The following is a 24,572-nucleotide window of genomic DNA, read 5'->3' on the forward strand; positions in this document are numbered from 1 at the left end:
TTAATACGCGGCATCAACCTAGAAGACTACTTGATTCCGACAGCGTTGAAAATGCATTTGAAAGTCCACAGACAGTCGACAATGACCTCTTTGTTAATCATGACTTAGCACAATCCCAAATCGCCCCTACTCAACTAGCTTCTACACAGGCAATACCTTTGGAAGATTTATAATTTCGAAATAAATGAGCATAAAATTGCATATAAAATAATTTTTTTTCGCACTTCCTCCATTTATCGTACATGTTGTCAAATAAAAACAAGCGTTCGTAATTCATCTCCTGCAAGCATATGCCATACATTAACTTTAGGAAAAGTCAAATAATCTAAAATACAGTGTAGCTTTGATTCGTGAATTTTGTTTTGGAGAAAACATCAACTTTTAGCTTCGCTCATTATGAATAACTTTCAAACTCACCAAAAAACACCTGATATAATTAAATGAAAAGAGCAAAAAAATGCAAATATAAACCGAAAACCGAAATGCAAAATTTGTGATGAAATAGAATGGAACAGTAAGTTGGCCGACAAGGAACCTAAGCCTATTTATAGGCCGACCGAAATAATTCATAGCGCCAGGTTGACCGATGATTAAACATTATAATGGGACTACAGTACAACGATAATGGCACCTCTAATGATATGGACTATTTTCTGACTCCTGTTTGGCCTGTGTGCCATGAGCGCCACGATCGGTATCATAATAGTCTTGATAAGGATTATTCGGATCCTCCTCAAAACTTGTATTGTGCGGATCGTTGAAGTCAGCCTGGTAAAGATCTTCCTCGCGGTCTTTGGCTGTTGGCTGATTGAAGTAATCGGCGGCTGTAGCGTCAGTGAATCCCATGTTGCTGGGATCAATCGCGGTAGGAGGCGACGCTGCACCGGAAGGTTGAGAAAGTGGACTTTGTGGTGACCGAACAAGCCCTGTTGAACTATAGTGGTTGCTGAGATCTGACGGAGACGTAGCCAGAGGTGTGAGAGTGTCGTCTAAATCAGGATTGTATTCGTCCAAATTAGGATCGAATTCATCTATATCGTCGAGAGAGTCAACGTCGTCATCACCTTTACTATAGAGAGGCCGATGCAAAGTAGACGATGAAGACATTCGCGCACGACGTTGCTGGCGTCGCATCATATTTCGAACAGCATCTGCATTGATATCTGTGAGCTCGATGTACTCATACTGCCATCTGGAATTCTTACCCTTTTGAGAGCTTGGTAAAAAATTCCATTTCGCGATCAGAAAGACGGTTATCGCAAGAAGTGCACCGCCAATTAGATCGATGAAATAATGATGAGTGAGATACATCGTGCTCCACCAGATCCACATCACGTAGAAAATGAAAAGAGGGGAAAGCCGAGGAAAGACATGACTCAAAAAGAGGCATTCTAGAACAGAGAAACCCGAATGGAGAGAAGGAAAAGCTCCAAAGACAAGAGGCGATGCGCCAAAGGCATTTGAATATAGATTTATTCCAAAAATTTTGTCGACCCGAGCTAAACCTCCCGGTGAACCGGACATCCCGTAGTTAGCGGGTTGCCAGCCATTGGCAAATTCGTACCAAGGTGGGGCGCAAGGAAACATAAGCTGAGTCGTGACACCAATCAGATTCATATATCCAAAGGAACGGGCAAAAACGGGAAGTGAGCCGGGAGACCCGAACAAAAAGATCAGACCCGCGGATACAAAAGGACCACCGTAATGCATAACGCCATAAGGAAGCCAGGCAAGGATGTCCAGAACCGAGTTGAGCGTAGAAGAAAGAATTTCCGAGAGATTCGCGCCGAAAAGAGCAGTCTCAAGAGTAGGGAGAACAGATACCCTAATGGGCGGTCTCCATTCGGATGGAATGAACTGACAAGACGTAAACAGAAGTAGCCAAGCAAAAATAGGCAGCGCAGGCAGGAGAATCTGAGAAGTAATTGGAATAAAAAGACCAATGAGAAGAAGTAACGAGACGATGATCTTGACAACAATAGGAGGGTCGTCAGCAACGAATAAGCAGAAGACGCCAACGAAAAATAGAAGGACGTATTGCAGATCGTAGATCGAAGCGCGGCGAGCTTTTAATTGGCCAATTGTCTGTAAGGGATTGATGGAGGTCTCGATTCGATAGATTGGAGGCTTCACCAATGAGACGACCGAAGCTCGGTGTTCAGAGGAGGACTCGGCCATGGGAGTCATGATGGGCGGCGGAGGAGACGCCGGTGGATGCAGAGGAGGTGGAGCAGATGTAGGAAGCACTTGCTGATTCTCATCTGCCGAATTCAGCAGACGGTACTTCAGCTTAGAGAACATTTCTGTCTAGGAGGTGCAACAAGCGAGCGACAAACCGAATCAAACTGAGCAAAATAGAAAAAGATAAGTTAACAAGCACAAAACGAATTAAGGAAGGGAAGTCAAACTGGAGAAAAACTGTAAATAGAGGAGATGTGTAGGCAGCGAATTCTCTCTGTTGGTGTGAGGTGAGCGGAAGTCGAGGCAAACGGTGGGTCCGAGCGGGTTGGGAGGACGAAAGGCAAGAAGGGAAGGCGGTAAATAAAGGTCCCGAGTGTGGAATACTACGATAGAGGATGAACAACACTGGAAGCAGGGGAAGAGAATGGTCGGGGGAGAGAGAAGACAGCAAAGACAGGGCAATTATGAGAAATAAAAAAAATGGGATCGACGATAAGATATATACAACTAGAGGCGGGGATATCAATGATCACGAACGTCGTGAGCTGAGATGTGGTCTAGGCGTATGTATCTAGAGGGGGCAATCGGACACACTCCACAGGCCAAAGAGAAAACCAGAACGGACCAAAACAGGGGATAACTCTATGGCTGCGCTCGCGTATTCGTGTGCCGATGGGCAAGCTGGCAGATGAGCCGTTAGCATGCCGGGCTATGGCGAAAGCTGGAGAGCGTAAGCAAGTAGGCCAGGAAGCAAAAGGAAAGGGAGGTCGGACATGAAAGTAGTAGTAGTATCGCGTTAATGAGCCTGTTCCGGCGGTTTGTTATTGTTTATATTTGTTTGTCGGCGTTACGACGAGGGCGAGGCCATGTGCACGAGACCACTGAGCTTCAGAGAGCTGAGATAGGAATACCGTCCTAGTGCAGCTGTAGTTCGCTCTGCCGCAACCACTGCTGCAACCACCGCCGATAAAGGCAGACAGATCTGGTTGAACTGTGGTCGTGCTCGATTTGGATAGAAATCGTACTGTCGAAGTTTCCAACCGTTGCTGGTGTCCAATCTGTCCAAAGAGCAAGGCATCTGCATTCGCTCGCTGAGAGATGTCGAAATACGAAAATAGAGACAGCCAGTCCGACCTTCTGCAAGGCAAATAGCATATTCTTGCGGAACCACAGCGACCTGTGAATTTGCCGCTCGAACGCACTTGTTTCTCACCAGCCAAAACTAGTTATCTGATGGCGAGAATGACTCGCTTGTGTTGTTCGAGAGAACAGGTGCAAATAACGCGCATTGGGAGGCGCCACCGTTCAAACGCCAGAGCTATCAGGATACTCATGGGATTGTTCGCCCGTCGATTATGGAGCAGATGTCCAGTGAAAGAGTTCAGAAAATCTACTGAAGGTTGTCTACGTGAATGCAATTTTATCTGTTCTTAGTTTGCGATCCGACCTCCGATCGGTGTTCAGATCGTGTCTCGCGTTCAACTCCCGCAATGAAAAGAGCTCTCCCGCAGCCAGAAAGCTCTACACGGGCGGTACCAGACCAGATTCCTAGTTAGGACACAAAACCCGGATACCCTCATCAAGCCACCGCACAGACACAAGAACATGTAAACATTGTCAAATCCACGTGATTGAAGCCACTATTGTTTGTTTACTTTCTCAGTGAGAGAAAAGATAACGAAACTGAAGAATGCATCATGTATGAGCCAAGGCAGGCCGAGCAGGATATAGTGCAATTAGTTTTTACTTACCAAAAGATGCATAATTATACGAGACAGGGCGAATACGAATTGGAACCGTGCAAGATCTCGTAACCGAGCAAAATTAGACAGCAGCCGAGGTAGCGACAATGCAGCAGGTCAACTCACAGAGATACCGCGATAGACGCGCATTGTGCACGCCAGAATGCGTGCGATACCGTTCTAACATGAAAGTCACCATCGCTAAGCAATTAGACCATGGGACGCAACCCAAATTCCATTTAAATTCACTGCTTCCCCCCCTAGTTCTCTTCCGTCACTAGTCGCAATCTCCTGGTCTGCTCAATGCCAACCTTCTAGCACGCACCACCACCACCATCTGTCCTAGCATCACATGATCTCATCACATGACTGAGGCGATGACCTCACTGCAAGCGTTTTCCCCACCGTAATAAACAATAGGCGACTGGGTGGCTGTTCGATTAAGCGGACGATCTGCAGCCAGAGCGGAACAAATGATAAATGAAATGATCTAAAAACTAAACGGCCTCGGAACCGATTTCGCCATGGGACACAATAAGCCTCCTGGCATCATCGGTTTCTCTCCACCTAGAATTTCTGCGTGGGCATCTTTTAGTTCTCCGCGTTTTATTATGCGCATTTATTCTTCTCGAGCAATGAGCATTATTGTGATCCTGCTATAAGTGTCTGATTATCTTGTCTGGACCCTTTGCTGCGGCACTCTCTGCTAGTGCAGTCGTGGTCCTTGTCTCGGCCGTGCTGGTTTCTGTCTTTTAACTAGCCATGAAACTGCTCAATGTATACACTATCTCCTCGTTCACTGCCCTTGGTGGAGCCCTTTTCGGGTTCGATATCGCATCTATGTCTGCCGTTCTGGGTACGTCTCAGTACACTGAGTACTATGGCAACCCGCTGGGCACTCGTCAAGGTGGCATAACTTCAGCTATGGCTGGTGGCTCGATTCTTGGTGCAATATGTTCGAGCTACATTGGTGATGCATTGTCTCGAAAAGTCGCCATCCAAGTCGGAGCATGCTTTTGGATGATCGGCTGCGCGTAAGTGTTTGATTCAATCTCAGTGATTTGATCCGGCTTTATGATTAATTATTTTCTGCAGACTTCAAGCCAGTTCGAACGGTGTACCCCTCTTAATAGTTGGCCGGGTCATTTCTGGTCTTTGCATTGGAATTACATCTGCGCTCGTTCCAATCTACCAGTCTGAAATTGCTCCACGCAAGATCCGCGGTCGTGTCGTCTCAATCCAGCAGTTTGCAGTTACTTGGGGTATTCTAATTCAATATTTCATCCAATACGGCTTTTCCTACGTGAACTCTCAAGCTGCCTTCCGTGTTCCTTGGGCAATTCAGGCATTACCCGCTATCATCCTTTTCATCGGTTTGTTTTGGTTCCCAAAATCGCCCCGTTGGTTAGCCTCCAAAAATCGCTGGGATGAAGTTTTATTAGTACTGGCATCATTGCGGACACCTGATAATAATATCAACAATCCTCTAGTTTTGGCTGAATATAAGGAAATCGAAGATCAATATCGACTTGAACGAGAAATGGAATCGCACGGATTTCGGGAGCTGCTTCGCTCCCCAATATTGAAGCGAGTCGTTCTTGCATGTGCTGTCCAGATGTGGTCTCAGCTATGCGGGATTAATTTTTTAATGTACTACATCGTATATATTCTCCAATCGGCTGGCGTATCAAACTCACTTCTTGCATCCTCTATTCAGTATATTATTAACGTGGTCATGACCATTCCCCCAATAGCTTGGACCGACAGCTGGGGTAGACGGCCTACCCTTCTTATTGGATCATTATTCATGGCAGCATTTACGTTTATCACTGGTGGACTTCTAGCTAAATTTGGCAGTCCTAATCCCATTCCTAATCAGTCTTATACTTGGGTAGTGCTAAATCATCCGACGGCGACGCGCTCGATTCAGGCGTGTGCATACCTGACAGTTGCCTCCTTCGCTGTTTCTTGGGGTCCAATATCCTGGATGTATCCTCCTGAAATCATACCGCTTAGTTTCCGAGCTAAAGCTGTTTCTTTAGCAACAGCTACTAATTGGGCTTGCAATTTTGCGCTAGGACTTGCCGTACCACCATTATTACGTGCAATTGAATGGCGATTGTTTTTCATTTTTGGTAGCCTGAATATTTTGGGATTTATTCATGTTTGGCTCGTGCTTCCGGAAACAAAGCGAAGAACATTGGAAGAAATGGATGAAATTTTTGAGCATGGAGACTCCTTATGGTCAAGTCTGACTGGAAACACTGAACGTCACAGATTACGATCCAGCAGAATTGACTCGATTGCCCAGGCTATTGAACTAGGAACTGTGAAAATTGTTCATGGTCCAGATGGTAATATTCAGTATTTTGATAGCTGAAAATTAATATGGCTATTTTTTTGCTTGTTATATTTAATGTGCTGGTTTCAGCCAGCGTTGGTTTAATTATATTAGACTTCTTTAGGATCTGTTTTGGTTTTGGTTGATGGTGTTGTAGAGGAGTTTAAAAGTTTTCTATATTGATTTTATTTAATGATAATTTTTTGGCACCAACTTCAGTTACCCCGTAGAAAAATTTTATAACAGATATTTTCCATATACATGCCAAATTCTGTCCACCGTACTGCGCTGTCCTAGCACACCTAATTTCATGTTCTCGAGATCTCCCAGATCACGGAACCAATCACCTCTCAACTGCCGCGGTAGTATTTCGACTGAATTTCGTAGAACATGAACCTCGCATAAAATGGCACCTAGTTCAGAATACGACAGCCAAGCTTGGCCCGACTTGCCAAGGGAATACACTGTCAGCATACGCTCGATATTACCTAGTGTCCGAACAACAGATGCTCGCAATTCAGATTTGCTTCGAATCCCTTTGCCATTATAGGTGTTGTAAATGAATTTACATGTGAACCAAGTGATGACAGAACTCGGTAACGCAGCGACAACTCCAAACACGAGTTCTTGCGACTTCAAAAGTCTGTCGATTCCTGAAATCGCTACTTCAACATCGACCTTGGTTTTTTGGACTTGGATCAAAAGTGTGCGGATCAGTTCTCCCTGGAGTGCATTGCGAAAAGGGGACTTCAATTCTTGCTCATACACTCGCAAAACTGCTGATAAATCACCTTCTCGAACATTATCTCTGATTATTTCGACATCAACATTTGATAGCGCTCCTCCCGCTGCTCGCTTGTTCGTATCAATCGCAAAATCAACGACCATTCTCTCCAACGAGTCCATATCTGCCTCAAGACTTTTTTTGCCGACAATCGCTATTTGTGCATCATCATCATGGCGGATCGTAGAGATGATACTTTTCACTGGCTCCAGAATCCAATTCTTCCAGAAATCAGCAGCTGTAGTTGCAGCATCTTGACACCACTCTGCAATACTTGCTCGACGTTTGACCAAAATTTGCAACATGGTACCTCCAAAAGTAAAACCAAATATTATGACCGGCCAATAACGGATCAGAAAAGGTGGTTTTCCAGATGCCTGGATCTCTAGCTTCTGGGCGATCGCTTGCTGTGGTATTAATGTATTCGCTATTCGAGTCATCCTCTCCGCAAGCAGATACGGTGGTCTTCGAGATTTAGGCATATCTGACGATCCAAGTACTTTAGACTCAAATCGCTCAACAGTGGATTCGTCAGAGTTATCCACAACTCCTTGTAGAATAACCTCTAATTTATCAATCGTGTGCTCCACATTTCTCCGCCAGTCAGAGTGCATATTTAAAGATATCGATTCTCCAACTAAGATGCCCAAAGATGCTGATTGAAGCTCTCTGAGCTTTCGCAGTCGTTGCTGCTTCTTCTGGATATCCTTGTAGACTGTAGACAAAGGAGATACTGTAAGTTGAAGTAAAGAAAGCCCGGGAGGCTTTATCTTACTCCAGCTTGACATTCTACGTACCTGTCTTCGTCGTCGAGCAAATGAGTCTCGCAATGTTGAGATCCACTGTGAAAGCGATGGACGGACAGTTTCCACTCGGGCACGAGCATCGTTATAGATTTCCTTCGTAGCTGACAACAAAGTTAAAGGTGCAACTTGAATTGAGTGAACCAGTAGACCGCCGGGGCCCGTAAGAACTGAGTCCCAGTAATAGATGTCCTCTGCTAATGGCAGTGTTTGACTCAACAGAGCCTCCAGCATATGACCATACAGCACAATGGTCGCGGAAGCAATGACGAACCACTCGACCTGCTTTTCGCCATCTGCATCTGATTCCTCGTAGTCTTCCCAGATGTCATCAGCATCATCATTCGAAAGGTAAGCTTTCACATTTTCTGAATCATTACTCTCTGCGAGCTGTTTTCTCGATGAAGCAAGCTGAAGGTCTGGCGCCACTAGAAGGTATTGATTCAATAAGGAAGATAAACTTGCTAAGGTAGGTCGAGGCTCCCCCGGGCGAACCATAAGCTTGTTCAATATCATCAACATGGCCTCCGTGGAAGCCAAAGTGGAACTCTTTTCGTCTGCCGGCGTCGAAAGTCCTGAATCAAGGCCACCTGGCCCCCGGACTCCAATCTTAGGTGCCAGAACACTAGGCAGCGTTACTGAAGCTAGCAATTCCAGCTGGCCATACAATGCCCGTACACGATCATCCACGATTGTACTCATTGTGTAATGCCACGTTAAACTTGAGCACTTCCAGCCACGATTGATCTGGACAGCTGCTAGCTACTTTAATCCAGCTTACCAGATCAAATTTGCTGCAGATCAAGTTTACGTCACTCTCCGACTAAGTCTTCGGCATTGACTATCTCACGTGATCTAATTGGGCTCTTCGTCTGCAGCTCATTTCTTGTTACTTCTAGGAAGTTCGTCCAGCTTGTTTCAGAAAATGATATTATCAATGAACAGAATGAACAAATGCATTAAAAATAATTTAATTTTACCATATTATTTTCACTTCTTCCTAAATGATTTCAGTTGAATCAGATATTGATTTACTTACAGGAATTATATGCTAATCACGTGAGCATATATATTTGTACTTAAGTCCCAATGAGAAATGAGAGCGACCGTAAATTGAAAAACCTGATGGAGTAACAAGGCGGATGGCGCCAGCTATAATAGATTTTCTGGAGAATTGATAGTTTCAAATAGCTTGATGCAAGAGGAAAATGATATTTGCAATTATTTAGCAGGAATCAAGCTTAGAACGGAGGTATGTATTGCAGAATACTGCAGATGTGCTGTATGTGCTTACATTGTAGCCGTGTTAACTAGCTCTTGGAACTATCCTGCCTATGTATAAAAAGAAAATGATGGGCTTCTCATCGACCGGTAATTTAGTGTCAGAATGCTGTCGGCCGATGGTGATTGGGACCTGGATATCAAGGTTTCAGAGAGTGAGCGCCCGACAAAAAATGCCTTCAAGGCTGAGAGCGGACCGGGAAATAAGAATATTTGTGCAAAAACGACATTTATTGACGTCAGGATATTTATATGCCGAGGCTGAGCGAACAAACCAGTTAAAGCCAGATATGTCTACTATGGAGTTTTTGACTACTTTTAGAGACAAGCCGAACTCTGAATTATTGTCGTCGTCTGCAACTGCTAAGATAGAAACTAAGTTAATGTCTGGCACCTCTACTGCCGAAAGCGAGGAAAAACAAGAGATATTGACATCTGATAGCGAACCCGCTATAAAAGTAGTAGGAGTTCTAGATAAAGCCCGGAAAAAGTTGAGTAACGCACTGCCGCAATCTAGACAAGAATTACTTGAGCGGCTTTCTATTGAAGAACATACACGACAATCCAATAAATACTCAGCTCACATTTTTAAAGACAGATCCAGTTTTCATGATACTGTGCCGCGCTCGGGACTGAACCGCATTTCAGATACGGAAAAATCTTTATCTCGGATAAATCGACACCAGACTTTGGACGCCTATGATAACACAAATGCGTCTTATTTCGAGTACAATGAATCATTAGATAAATTAGTCGGCCGAAGTAATTTATTTCTCGAAAAATCTTCGTCGGCAAACAATAATTTGACCGACTTGGTCATTTCTCGCCAAACCTTGCTTTCAATGCTCAGAACCAGTGATGGAGTTTTTGATGTTTCGCTCTTAGGAGATAGCAGCGCCAGTGAAAGTATTTCTTCTATTGGTAGATGGCGTTTAGAGCGACGGTTTGATATTGCGAATTTATCAGTTGCATTTTTCAGGTCTCAAATTATGACGGAACTAAAACGGATTGGACCGTCAGCCTCGAGATCTAAAGTTATAGAGCGATTGCTTCCTATTTTCATTCGCGCTAGAGATAACCCTTCGTCTTATGATCTTATAAAATATTTCATCGAGTGGAATGAGGTGACCGTTGCGATGCAATGTCTCAGCCACTTATTCAAGGTGTTTCCTGATGAAGACAGTTTAGATCTGGTTCTAAACGGATTCCGAAATGTGTTATACGTAGCGGAACCCAGAGATTTGTTGGACTTATTCAAAAGACTTATTCAAACAGAGGAGATTATATCAGTTGCCTCAAGTCTGGTTCCTCAGTTTGCAGCCAAAGATCCTTATAATTGGTTATTAGCTGAGTTTCACCAGGCTATCCGTGAGTCAAATTCAGATCGTGTGCTTGGTATGCTGACTATTGTATTGTGCATGATAGCTGTCAAGCATGGCTCTGTGCAGTCAGTTGCAGATTTGCTGCGCCGACTATTAGAAGGACTTCCACGGACTTCCGAGAATCCATCTCAAGCTTTGGACGTCTATATTAGTTCAGTTCTATTTCGAACTATAGTTAATAAGCTGATATCTCTTGCATCTGCCAGCAAATTACCAGCAGATTTAGTTTCAATTTGTCGATTATGGAGCCAAGCACAGAAATATGGAATTGGCTTTACTAGCCAACAGATCGTTGAGTATCTTGAATTGTTTTTGTCAGTGATTCCTCCAGAGGGGGGATTGAATATTGCCCATTATGCGGAGCCATCGAAAGCTTTGAACATGCTTCTTGAAGCAAACAAGAGAGAACTGCAGATTCCGCAGTTATATTATCAAGAAATTATACGCAAGTATCTTGCGAATGGAGATTGTATTGGTGCAGTTCGACATTTTGAAACCTTGATTAAATATCCCGGTGTCACAATTAATAACGTATCACCTGTTCTTGTCGCGGAGTTGATTCATTCTTTGAGTAAGGAGTCGATGTATGAAATAGCTTGGAACGTGATTTCGCAAATTAATTACTCCATGATCAATTCTCAAGAGATTATTGCAGCATTGTTAAATTATTGTGCGCGATCTCGGAATGTTTCATTTGCGAACCAAGTCATGGAGCTCATCACTCTACCATTATCACGACCAATTATGAAGCAACTGCTGCTGTTGTCTACCCGGTTAGCCGACCATGCTGGCGTGAAAATGATTGTCGGAATGATTGAGAAGGATCAGCAGAACGGAGAACCGCTTTCGCCGGCAGAGTTCTCCATCTTATTAAGCCATCGATGTAGATCGGAGGGATATCAAAGCGGGAAAGAAAGTTTGTTTGAGTACTCGCAACTACACTCAAGTCCATCTGTATTTGCTGGAGGATGGAACGTGCTTTTAGGGTATGCGCTATGGAACAAGGACTTCGAGAGTGCGTCCATAGGATTCAAATATGCCACACGAGACGCGAGATATGTAAAGAACTTAATTCGATTCATAGCTACTTGTTTCGGCCCCAATAATGCTCGATTAGCCGTTCAGCAATTGACTTTACAAAGAGTCGAGACAGGATCTTTCAATATCCCTCTAGGACACAGGTCTTATCCGAAGCAACCTAAGCTTTCTGATAATTTGATCTCCAAGTTTCTCTATCAAGCGGATGGAAAAGTCGATTATTCTGATACTGGTATTTCTTCTCGCTGGTTTTTACCTGAAACAGAATACCATTCAATAATCGGAAAACGTATGACAGTTATTCACAATGCTTTCACTTTAGACGTCGACGATCCACCGACAGAAGCTTGCCCTTTCACAATCAAAGGCTTCCATTTGTCTATCTTTGACAACGCACCGTTGACTTTTACACCGATATTTGAATTGATCAGGCTGGCTCTAAATTCAAACGATACCGTTTCATACAATTGGTCCATCGTACTCCTGAGCTTCTTGGGGATGTCGCCGACTGATCTTGAAGCATATCTGGAATCTATTTGGAAGTCTACTAAACGAGCAAGTTCATATAAAATGTTCAGTTCAAACAATCAACACAGGTTTGAAGAGTACTAAAATGCATGTTTGGAAAATTTTTTGTACATAATTAATTGATTTTTACTCAGTGTACTATCTTACGTAGAATTCTTTTTCGCAGCATTTATTAATATTCAATATAGAGTCTCATGTACAAAGCAAAAAGATTCTACTTAACTAGCTCGGCTCTTACTTGATCCCATAAACAAACTCATATACGCTAATCGACGCTCCCAGAAACCGAAACATAAAATCAAAAGCAAAACAAAACGCCGGCACTTGTAATCGCGCATGTCAAGACTGTATAAAATATTCAATTCGAATCACCTTCGTTTGATCAGCAAATTCATGCAAGCGCACGCCAGTTCAAGCTAAGATCAACGGGAAGTCCAGGAACTTTAGAGGCAGACCACACTCCTTCCTTGAGCCATCCCGAAGCTGACTGGTACGCAGAAAAGATAGAGCTCCCTCCGAATTGAAGTTCACCACCGGGGCCAACAGTAAATTGAGTGGGTTCTTCAATAGAATGCGCGCATGTGAATTTACCAGCTTCGTCAATAGCGCAAGGACCACGGCTTGAATGAAGTACTACACCACCAAACTCCGAGACGACTCCGCGGAAAGTAGCGCAGGTGCCCGATGAATACCATTGACCGCCCGATATGAGACAACCATGAGTGCCATCATTAACAATGACATAACCTTTTCCGACAAAGGGCTCGTTACCTGGTGCAGGAGCTGGAACGGGGCGGGGAGGACGCTGGCTGCGAGGAACTTTAGGGAAATACTTCACACCCGTGAGAGGGCAAGAAGACTTGAGTCCATCGGGCTCGGAAAAGACATAATCTCCATCTTGAGCACGTCCTTTAACGTTAAAGTGATACCAGACCTCTGAAAGAACACCAGAGCGAGTGCATCCAAGAGTTACATTATGGCCATCAGTTATAGAAGCCTGAATAGCCTCGGTTATATCGGACAAGTTGAACCGTGCATCCCAGGAAGGAGTGATACCTGCATCCTCAAGAGCAGAGAAAGTATCGAGAGTGGAGTGAAGATCAAGAGCACGAGAAAAATACTCAAGCATAGGCTGAGTAGAGTTATCCTCATCAGCACCATAGCATTCGGGGCGGAGTGTAGAAATGCAAGTACCATGCTTGTTCCATTCATGAGTCCAAAGTCTATCATCCTCGCCTTGATAAGCTTTCCAGGCATCGCGCATGGAACCCAGGAGTTCGAAAGCACCAGAAGCCGTGAAGATGGTCTCGACAGAGTTAACTACTCGGGTACGATCGCAGAACTGGTCGAATGAACCATCGCAGTTATCGGGCCAAAGACCATGGAGAGTCCACTTATCTGCAGGGCCCACTGCAGGAGCGAAATCCCAGAACTGAGCAAGAAGAAGCTGCCCCCCTGGAGCATTAACGCAGCAAGTGTCAATAGTTTCAGGAAAAGGAGAGAGATGGCAGGATGAATCAGGGTTTGCGGGGCACGCGTGGGAAGTTGAAACACGAATCGGGTGGTGCGTGGTAGGAGTATCATCGAGCTCATTTTCACGTCCAATGAACCCAAAGAAGGGCCCAAATATCGACTTAACAATTGCTGAGGAAGAGGAAGGGCTGTTAAATGTTCCAGTAACAGCAATGAAGACACATCCAGCAATAAGAGTCGCAAATCCGAGATGAAGAATGCGGGAGATAAGCAGTGAACGTCGTTGGCGACGTTCATCGCGCATCAATGTATCAGACACTGAGCGTAGCAAGGGTGGGCTTGGAACTGATGGATCATCACGGTAAGGAGCTTGATCAAGAGCTGCAAAAGCCTTTTCGTCGTACGCTGGAGGATTATAGGAAGGCATGTCAAATGAAGTAATGGTGGAAGAACTATAGAATGACTGATGAATTGTACGACTTGTCTGAGCCAAACCAGATACCAGGAAGCAGACCTGCTTTTAAATGCGAATCCGCGCTGAAAAAAATGAAAACAGCAGTTAGCGATGACGACAGCAGCTATTTCTCAACAACAAGAGACAAGCAGGACTTTTAGTTTGACATTACTTGCTTTGGTGACATGTAAACATCTTGTCCAAACTTACGATCTTCACCGTATGCGGATAAGGCCGCTGGGACAATTGACCTATGAATTCACGTGATACCAGAATGCGTGAACCTGCTAGTACAGCGGTGAAGACCGTGAGTTGCCGGGGGAGGGCGGTTTCCGTTATTTTCTTTGCTGTATTTATGAGTTACCCAGAGAGGAACCAGTTTTTATTTACAGATTGTCAGATCAGGATTTGTATTTGAATTTTTCTTGCTGATATTTACGACTTGGTCTCAGGAACCCGCGCGACTCCGGATTGTGCCATATGATCCCGACGAGTAGCACAGACGAGACGGAGGAGCTAACTCGAGATGAAGAGCCGCGACTCCTGAGAAATAATGCAGAGGCGCTACGCTACTGTAATGATGATTTTGATTGACGCTGAGAAGCAGGTTTGACAAAGGAGAAATTTAGTATATGAATTATCGTCACTCGTGTGGCCAATAACAGACTTGCCGGAATCAGGAACGGATGAAGTTCTCATGTAGATGGAGCACGAGCGAATATTAAACTGCTATAAACTGGGCAATAAAGAGCTGCTTAATATTTATGAAATTACTCTAGCGTTTGTATTAATGTTTCGCTGATTCCAGGATAATTAAGTTATATGCACTTCATGAGCTACGCAGATCAAGATCGGACTATCACTGGGGGGTGATATGAACACTGTCTCTTTCAATTATATAGCACAGAAACTGTAAGATTCAGGTACTATATATGCTGATTAGCCTTCCGAATCATTAAAGCCTGTGTGGCAATCGGTGTGTGAAAATAATGCGATAGGGGGATCGAATGTTTTATAACCCGACTCAGATCTCTAATCAGGTCAGTCTTAATCAAACAAAACTATTCAAACAGGCTAACTCAGACAATACCCATAAATAATGTTCATAAAATGAATTTGTTGTTATCAGGCAATCTCTAGCCAGGTATAATCTCTCTATGATCAGAGAACAATCCTGATATTGTTCGGTCACCGGGAGCTAACGCCGCAGACCCCTGAAAGTCCTCAAAAGTCGTTGAGATTTCGATATCCAAGTTCAGAAGTTGAACAAAGGTACGCGCAGCGAGAGGAACAGAAGTTGGTGTAGAAGCGCTAATGTAGGATATGGTTGTGCGTTGCTAAAACTGAATTATTTACTGATGACTAGTGATTCTGTAGATCTTTGAAAGATTCAGCCGAGACAAGCGTTTGTAAAATATATTATTAGCATTTCACGACCGACTTTTTGCTATTCTCGGATGCTTACAGTTACATCATAATGTAAGGTAGCAAAAAGTTCTAATAACAAAAGCATGATTCAATCTTAATATTCACTGCCAAATTCCAGAACCAAAAATGCTTGGCCGGACAAAATACTATTAAATTATAGAGTAGAGCGATAACAGCCGTAAGAGAAAACGAGCGGAGTTAACTTTTGTTATCACCATATACAAGCATACAAAATATAAGATCATGATCGGATCTTGTTAACTTTTGATCAGGAGTATTAAAAGTGCTCACAGGTCAAATAGTTGAAGATGCTTTAATCGCAGTTACTATCAAGACCAAGATTAATAGATAGTAGTACACCACGAGACAAAGCCAACAGTCACAGCGGCCGTGATACTAAAATAATACTCCAACTCGACGGCAAGCCAGATCAGAATAGTACCAAGTGGTGGAGCTTGTTTCATAACGGCAAAATAATCGTTGGTCCGAACAACGATCACCATGTAACTTCCAATAATCACAGCTATTAGTAGAAGAAACATCTGCATCTGGATTGTGGAGTGTGTGGGATGAAAGGTCGCATGGAGAACAAACAGAACAGCAAATGCTATACGACCTCGAGCAATGAGTTCTGAATTAGTGAACTCCTGAGCATATTGTCTGTAAACGAAAACATCAAGAATAACGTGAATGGCTGTGAGTGGGATGAGGATCATAAGATAGTCGAGCAGAAGCATGGCGTACTCTTGACGGCTGGAAGGCACTCCTCCATCAGATTGAGTTGAATCCGAGCGTCTAGTGAGAGGATTCTGGGAGCCATTGCGAGTTGGGGTCTCTATACTTGGCGGCTTTGTATCTTGATGAAATGAGACTGTCTTCTTCTTCGATGGTGTGGAAGTTCGTGGTGTGGAAGTAGATGAGTTGGCTCCGCTTCCAGTGCTGTCAGGAATGAAGGAGACCAAGGGTATTTCGTTCCCCGAGGCGTCGACAAAAGAAGCTATTGGAGGAGTGCTTGACGTTGATGTCTTAAGGACAGGTTTCACAGCTGCCATTGAACGACACTTTTGATGTATGATTATGAGATAACTGGACTAGTCTGCCAAATGATAGACGACAGTGATAGAGAAGACACGTGTAAAAACCGAACCGGACCGGAGAAGAAAGCGCACGGGTCAATTGAATTTAGTCGATCTTCAAGCAATGTAGACAATAGTAACAGCCAAATCAAAAATCTTGTTCTCGCCAATATTCAGTAGTGTAGTGTATCGCGATCTCTTGTTAACCAGAGTCAGTCTCCGTATTTCCCAGTCTTTCGTAGCCTCGAAAGGAGCTTAAAACTCACTGTAACTTTGTTCAACAGTTTCCAGCCAAAATCCTGTCCGCGGGCGGCTCACACAGGCGCTGAGGCAACAACATCAGAACAAGGGGTTGAAACCGATGGATACAGCGGTCTACGCACAAGCCCGAGCAGTCAGAGATCTGGTCGCTCTTGACCGGGATTTTAGTTGAAGAGTGACGTAGCGAGCAAAAACAAGAACTAGATTTGTGAACGTGAGACAGTTGTCTAGCTCATATATAAAGACCTATTGTGCGATCCCATAGTTTTTGTATTTGTTTATCTCTTGTCCAACTGTTTTGGCTTTAGCACCAAAACTGTACGGAGAGAAGGCAAATATAGATTTTTATCGAATCAACGTATGCGAAGAGCACGTTCTAGCAAAATGCGTCTCCATACTGTCGTACTTCTCCTTATTTTGTTTTTTGCCATCTGGCTCATGACCAAGCGCGTATTCAAGCCGACAAATGCCCGTGTTTTGAGCGCTCATTTCGCACATAAGAAAATCGCCCTCGTTATTGGCCATCCCGATGACGAGGTCATGTTTTTCGGACCGACCTTGTCTGCCATCAGAACCATTGCAGAATCAACTAATGGCCCTGCTGCAGAATCTTCCGAGGGATCTTCGCTTCCTCACACTAATTTACGCATTCTTTGTCTTTCAACTGGAAATGCTGAAAATTTGGGTGAGACACGTGTGGCCGAGCTTCGCGCATCAGCTGCGAAGTTTGGAATCCCTCCTACAAATGTTGTTGTCTTTGACGATCCTCGAGTTCAAGACGCCATGGGTGTTGAATGGCCCACGGATGCAATTTCAACTCTTGTGAATCCGTATTTAACAGATGTCGATGTCGTGGTCACCTTCGACGAAAACGGAGTTTCGGGCCATGCGAACCATCGCTCGCTCAACTCCTATGCGAAGGAATATCTTGTCCACAATTCGAATGCGGACGAACGCCGGGAAGTCTGGACGCTAAATACTTGCAGTATTTTGCGCAAATACATAACTTTTCTTGATATCCCAATCACATATTTCTATAATCAATTTTTTACAGACAATACTCGTTCGCTAGTCATCACTAATGACGTTCACGAGTATGCAACTACCCGCGAAGCTATGACAGATGCACACAAATCTCAAATGGTTTGGTTCCGATGGGGTTGGATTTCTTTAAGTCGATATATGGTTGTCAATGATTTAACTCTTATCAGTCTTTCTGAGTAGGTGGATGTCCTTTTTTCGTTTTCCTGGTCCTTCTAAAGTAAGATGTTAGTGACAATATTTTCAGCAAAAGTTTTTTTTGGTTTTTTTGGTTTGAATTGGTGTAGGCTTGTTGGAGTATACTACTGTAAAATGCTAAAGAATATACAATGTATCTAATATTCGAATATACATGTAAGCTCAGTACATTGGAAAAGAGTCGTCGACATTTTCGGTCCAACTTGTTAGCCCTCCAACGACATTGAACGCCTCGATTCCGTACTTCTCTGCAAGAATTTTCACAGCTGTTCTCGAATCGTTCCCAAATCTACAAATCACATATACGGGATTTGAATTCAATTCAGATTGGTTGAGGATTTGCCTGAGTTTCGGGTCAGCAGAGCCTGAAAGTATGTCAGATAATGGCAAATTAACTGATCCCTGCAAAGAAGCGATTGCGAATTGTCCACGGTCTCGCACATCAAGTAGAATGTGCGAGGTAGATCTAGCTTCGTGAAGCGCGTCGACCGATATTGAATGAGAATCAGAAATTGTAGGATATAGCTCTGGACTCATTCCACAAAATGTGACATATTGATATTCTCCAGAAGTAATTAATTGCTCTGAGATTTGAGGATTTTCTCCACATGTAATACAATTTGGGTTCCGCTTCCTTATTCGAATAGTCCGCCATGGCGTACCGTGAATCCCGCTGAATAATGTCATTACTCTGGGTAGCTCTTCGTCCGACGTCGCAAGATTACCAGTGATCAGTTTAATTGCCTCTAAAGCTTGTAATACACCTGCCACGCCTACAACGGGGCCCAGTACTCCGGCATCTGAACATGCTTGAATGACTGCAGGAGGTGACGGAAAGAGACATCGATAACAAGGTCCGGCCAATCCGACGTTGAATACTGTCAACTGAGCTTCAGATCTCAGCGCTGCCGCAAATATAAGAGGAATATTCAATATCCGGCTCACATCTCCCAGCAAATATCTTGACGAAGGCGTATCTGAGCAGTCCAGTACTACATCATATTTGCGAAGTATTTCAAAAGCATTATGGGAATTGATTTCGTGAGGAAGCCCAAAATAGCGGACATTAGGATTGCGAAGACGTAATTCTGTAACGGCTGCGTCGACTTTTAGCATCCCCACAGATGCCAAGGTGTATAAAGTCTGTCTTGGTAAGTTTGAGATAGATACCGTATCCGGATCTGCAATCCCAATTGTTCCCACACCTGCACCAGCCAAGTACGACAATGCTGGACAACCTAGACCACCAGCGCCGACGACCAAGACTCGTGCTCTTCGCAAGGCTAATTGACCCAGCTTTCCAATCTCAGGGACTAGCATCTGTCGACTGTATCTCGAAACTTCATCTTTTGATAGTGACTCTGGAGACTTACTCGACATCCGTTTTCTGGGCCGATCAGGAATAGCGCAATCATCGCTACTGACGTCAACAGCGGACGCAGCTACGCCATCATCTTCCAGCCGAGAAATACTAGTTTCGATTTCTGCTAAACGAGCTCGCAAAGCAACAGCTTCTTTCTCAAGTGATTCTCGGGCATCCATGGGTGAACATTTATTGAAACCGTGAACAAAGCATGAGAGGTTTCGTTGTCAGATCATACTATATGTGTCCCAAGAGGACATCAGGTTAGGGCATAATTGAGCTTGTTCACGAGGTAGAAGTATAAGTTGTAAGCTAGCGATTGTAATCAAATTAGTTTAGAGATAGAGAGATTTTAGATACCTCTGATACTGAGTTTATCGGAGAAGAGAGATGACTGTACAGAGTGGGAACGTTTTATTGATAATTTGACTGTATGAGTAATTTATGCTTGGTTCCTCGGAAGCTGCCAGACTATTAATGAATCTGCTAAATGGTAAAACCTTCCGTCTTGTATCGGCACTAATACAGAGAATCACAGGCATGTAGTTCAGTACAATCTATGAAATAGATAATTTGTGCAAAGGTATTTTACGGTTACGATTTGTTGATGAGATGTTTCGCTTGTGGCGAATATCACTTCGCTACAATTCTTGGCCACTCTCGACCTAAATTAGTCCATAGCTAGGAGCTGTCGTTGCCTTGCTTCATATTCTTCGAATTTGCAATAGGTCTCATTAAATTGAAATCCGTCAAGCACATACGAAATGAAAGAATATTCAGCAGAACAAAGAACGGTAATCTTCCAAAGTTCACTGATGTCAATCTACCTGTTCAACAAAATTACATGCCTCAAAGACAGCTTCTATATATAACCCACCTGATTACGCTCCAACCGACAGCCTCGATTCGAACACGTATGACAACAGAAACAGGAGTCCGAGTACTCCCACCTCTTCGGATTTTAGCACCAGTCGTCCACTAATATCAAATTCATTTGTAGGAACCTAAAAGAGATTGCCATAACTTTCTTCGATTACCATCCATCTTTTCGCTCTCCTGATGTTAACGTCGCCAACCAGTAGAGCTTCCCGTAATGCCTTGCTACTAACTCTAAGGCACCCGGTTCCTTTGGGCAACAACTGCATCGTGTTAGGGTTGATCATGTGACAGACGCGGCTGATCAAGGAGTTTTATTATGGGCGTTTCGTTTGTGAGCCCGTGCTAAACCAGGCCTGGCTTAAGCTGGTGGTTGATCAAGCCTGAAGTTGAAACGAGGGACTGTGGACGGGCATGACTTGAACGAGCTAGGTAAGGCCGAGGCTGCCAACGATCTTTTTTTCTATTATTAATGGCCTCCTGTGAACTGTAGCGATAATCCGTTAAGACTTTTTGCCTGAAATTTGCCGACTGGTCTGTAGCAGGTGTTACTCGGTACAGATCTACTTGCATCGACGTGAATTGCCTGCACGCAAGCAAGAGCGTACAGAGTTTGTATGCTGCTCTTGTGTTCACTGCTGTTGCGAGGACTTCGATCGGTCTTGAAGACTCCATCTGCAAGATATCAGGCTGTCGGACTCTTATTCTACAATTAGAACCTGCCAAACTCTGTTTCCGCTTCAGACAAGACTCTACTGTGCTAGATCTTCTGGGCGATGAAGAAAATGGGTTTACCACCTATACTCTCCCGCCAGATCATAAAATCCAAGATCCGGTTTCGACGACTACTGCGTTCGACCAAAGTTGGCATTCGACTTCGACGCAAGAGCAGTAGGCTTCTTTTGTAAGTTTGTTTTCCAATTCGGCACCTGCTCTGGTAATTGTCTACTTGAACTAATTCGACTGCAGGCTAGTTTGTGTCTGCTTAATTTTTCTCCTCCATAATGCCTGGACTCGTTACAGCCACGTGGGAAGGCACCGTATTCAGTACCCATTTGCAGCCAGTGCAAGGCCCAGAGGATCTAATATGGTCAATCGACAGCGCGCTGAAGCAGTCCAAAACGAGTTTCGATGGATCTTTGCAAAGTACAAAACTGCTGCATGGGGCAATGAGCAGCAATCACCTGTATCGGGACATATTGAGAAATCACCTGGTCATGATATTGGAAGCACTATCTTTACAGCATCGGTTTTGGAAGCCTTGACGACCGCGTTGATCATGAACTTGACAGCTGAAGCAGCGAGCGCACTAGAATATGTTGCTAGTGCTCCAACTCTGCTAAATGCGGTAGATGGATCTGCGAATGCGCAATCTTTGGAGATTCGCGCTGACGAGATTACAGTGCGCAATCTGGGAGCATTGGTGAGCGCTGCCGATGTTTTGGGCGAGAAAAAATCGGTATTTGGACCTATTTCGGGCCAGGCAGCCTACCGAGCTGTCTGTATTCGCCGAGCGACAGAACTTGCGAAGATTCTTGGACCCGCCTATACTGAAATTCCCAGTGGGTTGCGTTGGCCTCGACTTCATGTCTCTAGCGATGGGGGCAGCATTATATCCAGAGAAGAAGTAACGAGCTCTTCTGAAACGGACGAATCGAGTTTCGATGGGCCTAAGAGGCATGAATGGGAGTCACAGTTCACCACACCAAGTGAAGCTGGAGTAGGCTGGATGGAGAATGCGCGTTTATCGGCGCTGACAGGCGACAATGTATATATTGCTAACGCGACTCGAGGATGGAACGGATTGGTATATAATGGGAATGAGGACCCTATTGAGGGTCTGATCGGCTCACCTGTCGACATCGAGACTGGATATGCGATGGGCCGGGGGGTCGGAGTTGACGGCGAGCATGGCAAGTACTACGAAACCTTGCTCAAATCTGCTTTGTTGGCTCCGGGCGTAGGGGGAGTAGATCTATATGCTCTGCGATGGGAGAGCGCAATGACAGCGGCCAAGTTGCACTTAACCAGTCTAGGGACGGCACCAGAGAGCTACACGGCGGAAGGAGAACGTCGCGATAATGGATATATTTTCCTATCGCGCTCAGATGGAGTAGGCATGTTTTATAACTTGATGGATCATTCTACTTGTGCAGTTGCAGGCCAGCTCTGTCTTGGGGGTCGTGCACTTGGTCGACCAGACTTGGTGGACCTCGGTCTGGAGCTTGTAGATACCTGCCGGGCGTTTTATGTGACTCCGACGGGACTAGGTCCTGAAGTAATAGCCTGGGAGCCTGCGACAAGGGAGATAACTGAGGCTGTGAGTGCGCATGCAGGTGCAGAAGGGGTTCGGTGGATGATTCCGCACCCCAATAATCAGGATCAAAGCAGTCAATTGAGACGAAAAGGGTTTTGGACTGTCGATTCGCGGTCATATCTAAGACCGGATGTCGTAGCAAGCTATTTCTATGCATATCGAGTCACCGGAGAGGAGATATTTCGCGAATGGGCCTGGACGGCGTTTCTTGGATTACGGCGGTTTGCGAGAGCACAGCATGGATATGGAGCTGTGAGCGACGTCACGGCTCCGGACGGTGGAGGGCCCGTATTGGATCAAGCTGAGCACAGAAACCTGATGCAGACAATGAAATATTTGTATTTGATATTTGACGTGCCCGAGCGGTATTGTTTAGACGAATGGATATTCAGTTCCGGTAAGTAATGCGCGGTGCTGGTGATTCCGAGAGAGACCTGGATACCTGGAGCTCTGGAGGCTGTCAGCCGTATAAAGGACTGAAAGCGAGATGCTAATGAGATGACAAACAGAGGGACATCCACTTCGCGTCGAATGAAGAGACCGGTTGCGGAGCGTGGAGGGAGAGATGGTATAAGCCCAATCTATATATCATATTTAGGTTTCACATGCAGGACCTATTTTTATGCCTCCCTCTTTATTGGCCTATTGTGGTATATGTACGCATGGGATAGAGTATATATCTGGAGGCGGGTACCAACTAAAAGGATACGTGTGACTACAACAATGGTAATTTGGTCAGGGAGAGCCGGATATAAACTTGCCTGGAGTGGGGCTTGAACCGGCTGAGCCGACTTATTGGGAAGTGCTAGAAGCGGACTGTTGATGTTGTGTTGATGCTGTAGTTTGATGCTGTAGTTGATGCTGCTGCTGATGCTGCTGATGATGCTGCTGCTGCTTGAATGGACATAGAGCGGATCTGCATCGATGGTGAACAGGATTTGAATATAGTAGATTGCGATAGGGGGAAGTGAAGAACTGGCTATTGGCGGATGCTGCCGGCGCATGAATAGATAGGGAACGAATAATAAACCGACTTTTGACCGCTGAACGCTGACCGCTGATCGTCGAGCGCTGATCGTCGTAGTTGCTTGCTAGTCGTTGATCGCTGGTCGTTGATCGCTGATTCTTGGTCGTTGGTCCTCGAGCGCTGTAGATATTGGTTAACAGTGCATGCATAACTGGCCTAGCGCTGCTTGTTGGTCCTGAAAGGCGCGTAAGAATAGGTGAGGATAAGAACTTAAAGACAACTGAAGTCTGGAAATCCGAGCAACGTTGGGGCGAAACGTCCCGCACTAGGCGATTTCTCAAAATTGCACAAGAACACAGGCAAAAAGATATCAGAGAATAGAGTTTGATAGCCGCAACTCTAATAATATGGGTCTACAAGAACCATGCGGGTCAGGCGAGCCAGCCGCAGAGTAAATTTATCAGGGAGATGTCGGCGGCGAGCATATTAGAGAGTGAAGGAGAATAGTGAGATATTGCTGGCTGTGACACCTGCCTACGGGCAGCCCGGTTAACCGATTTCGCACTTTTAATTTAGACAGACATTGACTTGACTGGTTTTGCGGAGCGTCTCGCATTGCCCAGATTCGCAGATCTGGAAAGACACTCTGCATTGCTCAAATTGAGCTTTCCGGAGACCAGACCGGAGCGTTGTTGGTCCTCGGACAGGCCAGAATGCGCGATGTATGTTGTCTGTAATACACCTGTAATCTGATGTCCGAGTAGTGAGTGGGTTTAAGTGAAGATGGTTATGGGAGGTTCTATTCTATGGAGGGTTCTGTGGAGGATTCAATGGTTCAATGGAGATGGATGGGCAAGGTAAGAGCAGAATAGCTCAACACATGCACGGCACAAGCACAGTGTATTTGCGTTGCTGCTGATAAACCTTGATGTCAAAGGTAAACATTCTACATCACATACACAGATAGACTGTCACACTATTTAGGTGAAAATGCACCTTAGCAGCACTTTCCGGTCGCTTCAGGACAAGGACCATGTC

General features: G+C 44.7%; 9 protein-coding genes across 9 annotated transcripts; 4 read left to right on the plus strand and 5 right to left on the minus strand.

Moving 5' to 3' along the window:
- Positions 1–403: 403 nt before the first annotated feature.
- Positions 404–2,699, minus strand: V1516DRAFT_371751 (uncharacterized protein). Its single transcript, XM_066918961.1, has one exon. The coding sequence runs from the start codon at positions 2,299–2,301 to the stop codon at positions 634–636; it is 1,668 nt and encodes a 555-aa protein (XP_066777663.1). The 5' UTR covers positions 2,302–2,699; the 3' UTR covers positions 404–633.
- Positions 2,700–4,205: 1,506 nt separating this feature from the next.
- Positions 4,206–6,477, plus strand: V1516DRAFT_675931 (general substrate transporter). Its single transcript, XM_066922328.1, has 2 exons — positions 4,206–4,957; positions 5,019–6,477. Exons 1-2 carry the CDS (start codon positions 4,686–4,688, stop codon positions 6,301–6,303), a joined length of 1,557 nt encoding a protein of 518 aa, XP_066777664.1. The 5' UTR covers positions 4,206–4,685; the 3' UTR covers positions 6,304–6,477.
- V1516DRAFT_675932 (ATP synthase regulation protein NCA2-domain-containing protein) lies at positions 6,419–8,648 on the minus strand. Its single transcript, XM_066922329.1, has one exon. It carries the CDS (start codon positions 8,551–8,553, stop codon positions 6,502–6,504), a length of 2,052 nt encoding a protein of 683 aa, XP_066777665.1. The 5' UTR covers positions 8,554–8,648; the 3' UTR covers positions 6,419–6,501.
- Positions 8,649–8,933: 285 nt separating this feature from the next.
- V1516DRAFT_675933 (uncharacterized protein) lies at positions 8,934–12,218 on the plus strand. The gene is made up of 2 exons (XM_066922330.1): positions 8,934–9,103; positions 9,153–12,218. Exon 2 carries the CDS (start codon positions 9,186–9,188, stop codon positions 12,162–12,164), a length of 2,979 nt encoding a protein of 992 aa, XP_066777666.1. The 5' UTR covers positions 8,934–9,103; positions 9,153–9,185; the 3' UTR covers positions 12,165–12,218.
- On the minus strand, positions 12,145–14,285 carry V1516DRAFT_675934 (ribonuclease T2-like protein). Its single transcript, XM_066922331.1, has one exon. It carries the CDS (start codon positions 13,978–13,980, stop codon positions 12,472–12,474), a length of 1,509 nt encoding a protein of 502 aa, XP_066777667.1. The 5' UTR covers positions 13,981–14,285; the 3' UTR covers positions 12,145–12,471.
- A 1,491-nt stretch (positions 14,286–15,776) lies between these two features.
- Positions 15,777–16,487, minus strand: V1516DRAFT_696033 (uncharacterized protein; the record flags this gene model as incomplete). The annotated part of the gene is made up of 1 exon (XM_066924021.1): positions 15,777–16,487. One exon carries the CDS (start codon positions 16,485–16,487, stop codon positions 15,777–15,779), a length of 711 nt encoding a protein of 236 aa, XP_066777668.1.
- Positions 16,488–16,843: 356 nt separating this feature from the next.
- On the plus strand, positions 16,844–18,207 carry V1516DRAFT_675937 (putative deacetylase LmbE-like domain-containing protein). Its single transcript, XM_066922332.1, has one exon. It carries the CDS (start codon positions 17,133–17,135, stop codon positions 17,994–17,996), a length of 864 nt encoding a protein of 287 aa, XP_066777669.1. The 5' UTR covers positions 16,844–17,132; the 3' UTR covers positions 17,997–18,207.
- Positions 18,085–19,650, minus strand: V1516DRAFT_371508 (uncharacterized protein). Its single transcript, XM_066918960.1, has one exon. It carries the CDS (start codon positions 19,551–19,553, stop codon positions 18,174–18,176), a length of 1,380 nt encoding a protein of 459 aa, XP_066777670.1. The 5' UTR covers positions 19,554–19,650; the 3' UTR covers positions 18,085–18,173.
- A 937-nt stretch (positions 19,651–20,587) lies between these two features.
- V1516DRAFT_371762 (glycoside hydrolase) lies at positions 20,588–23,080 on the plus strand. Its single transcript, XM_066918962.1, has 3 exons — positions 20,588–20,682; positions 20,744–21,154; positions 21,220–23,080. The coding sequence occupies exons 2-3, from the start codon at positions 21,027–21,029 to the stop codon at positions 22,970–22,972; spliced, it is 1,881 nt and encodes a 626-aa protein (XP_066777671.1). The 5' UTR covers positions 20,588–20,682; positions 20,744–21,026; the 3' UTR covers positions 22,973–23,080.
- The last annotated feature ends 1,492 nt before the right edge of the window (positions 23,081–24,572 follow it).

The sequence above is a fragment of the Lipomyces oligophaga genome, assembly GCF_038497815.1.
Source record: "Lipomyces oligophaga strain CBS 7107 unplaced genomic scaffold V1516scaffold_4, whole genome shotgun sequence".
In the NCBI taxonomy this organism is placed as follows: Eukaryota; Fungi; Ascomycota; class Lipomycetes; order Lipomycetales; family Lipomycetaceae; genus Lipomyces; species [Lipomyces] oligophaga.

What these genes read in the sequence shown, in the direction of transcription:
- V1516DRAFT_371751 (XM_066918961.1), bottom strand. Translation starts at nt 2,301, where the DNA reads ATGTTCTCTAAGCTGAAGTACCGTCTGCTGAATTCGGCAGATGAGAAT.
- V1516DRAFT_675931 (XM_066922328.1), top strand. Translation starts at nt 4,686, where the DNA reads ATGAAACTGCTCAATGTATACACTATCTCCTCGTTCACTGCCCTTGGT. An exon ending in TTTTGGATGATCGGCTGCGC is followed by an intron (nt 4,958 to 5,018) that starts GTAAGTGTTTGA and finishes TATTTTCTGCAG; the next exon opens with ACTTCAAGCCAGTTCGAACG.
- V1516DRAFT_675932 (XM_066922329.1), bottom strand. Translation starts at nt 8,553, where the DNA reads ATGAGTACAATCGTGGATGATCGTGTACGGGCATTGTATGGCCAGCTG.
- V1516DRAFT_675933 (XM_066922330.1), top strand. Translation starts at nt 9,186, where the DNA reads ATGTATAAAAAGAAAATGATGGGCTTCTCATCGACCGGTAATTTAGTG.
- V1516DRAFT_675934 (XM_066922331.1), bottom strand. Translation starts at nt 13,980, where the DNA reads ATGCCTTCCTATAATCCTCCAGCGTACGACGAAAAGGCTTTTGCAGCT.
- V1516DRAFT_675937 (XM_066922332.1), top strand. Translation starts at nt 17,133, where the DNA reads ATGCGAAGAGCACGTTCTAGCAAAATGCGTCTCCATACTGTCGTACTT.
- V1516DRAFT_371508 (XM_066918960.1), bottom strand. Translation starts at nt 19,553, where the DNA reads ATGGATGCCCGAGAATCACTTGAGAAAGAAGCTGTTGCTTTGCGAGCT.
- V1516DRAFT_371762 (XM_066918962.1), top strand. Translation starts at nt 21,027, where the DNA reads ATGAAGAAAATGGGTTTACCACCTATACTCTCCCGCCAGATCATAAAA. An exon ending in AAGAGCAGTAGGCTTCTTTT is followed by an intron (nt 21,155 to 21,219) that starts GTAAGTTTGTTT and finishes ATTCGACTGCAG; the next exon opens with GCTAGTTTGTGTCTGCTTAA.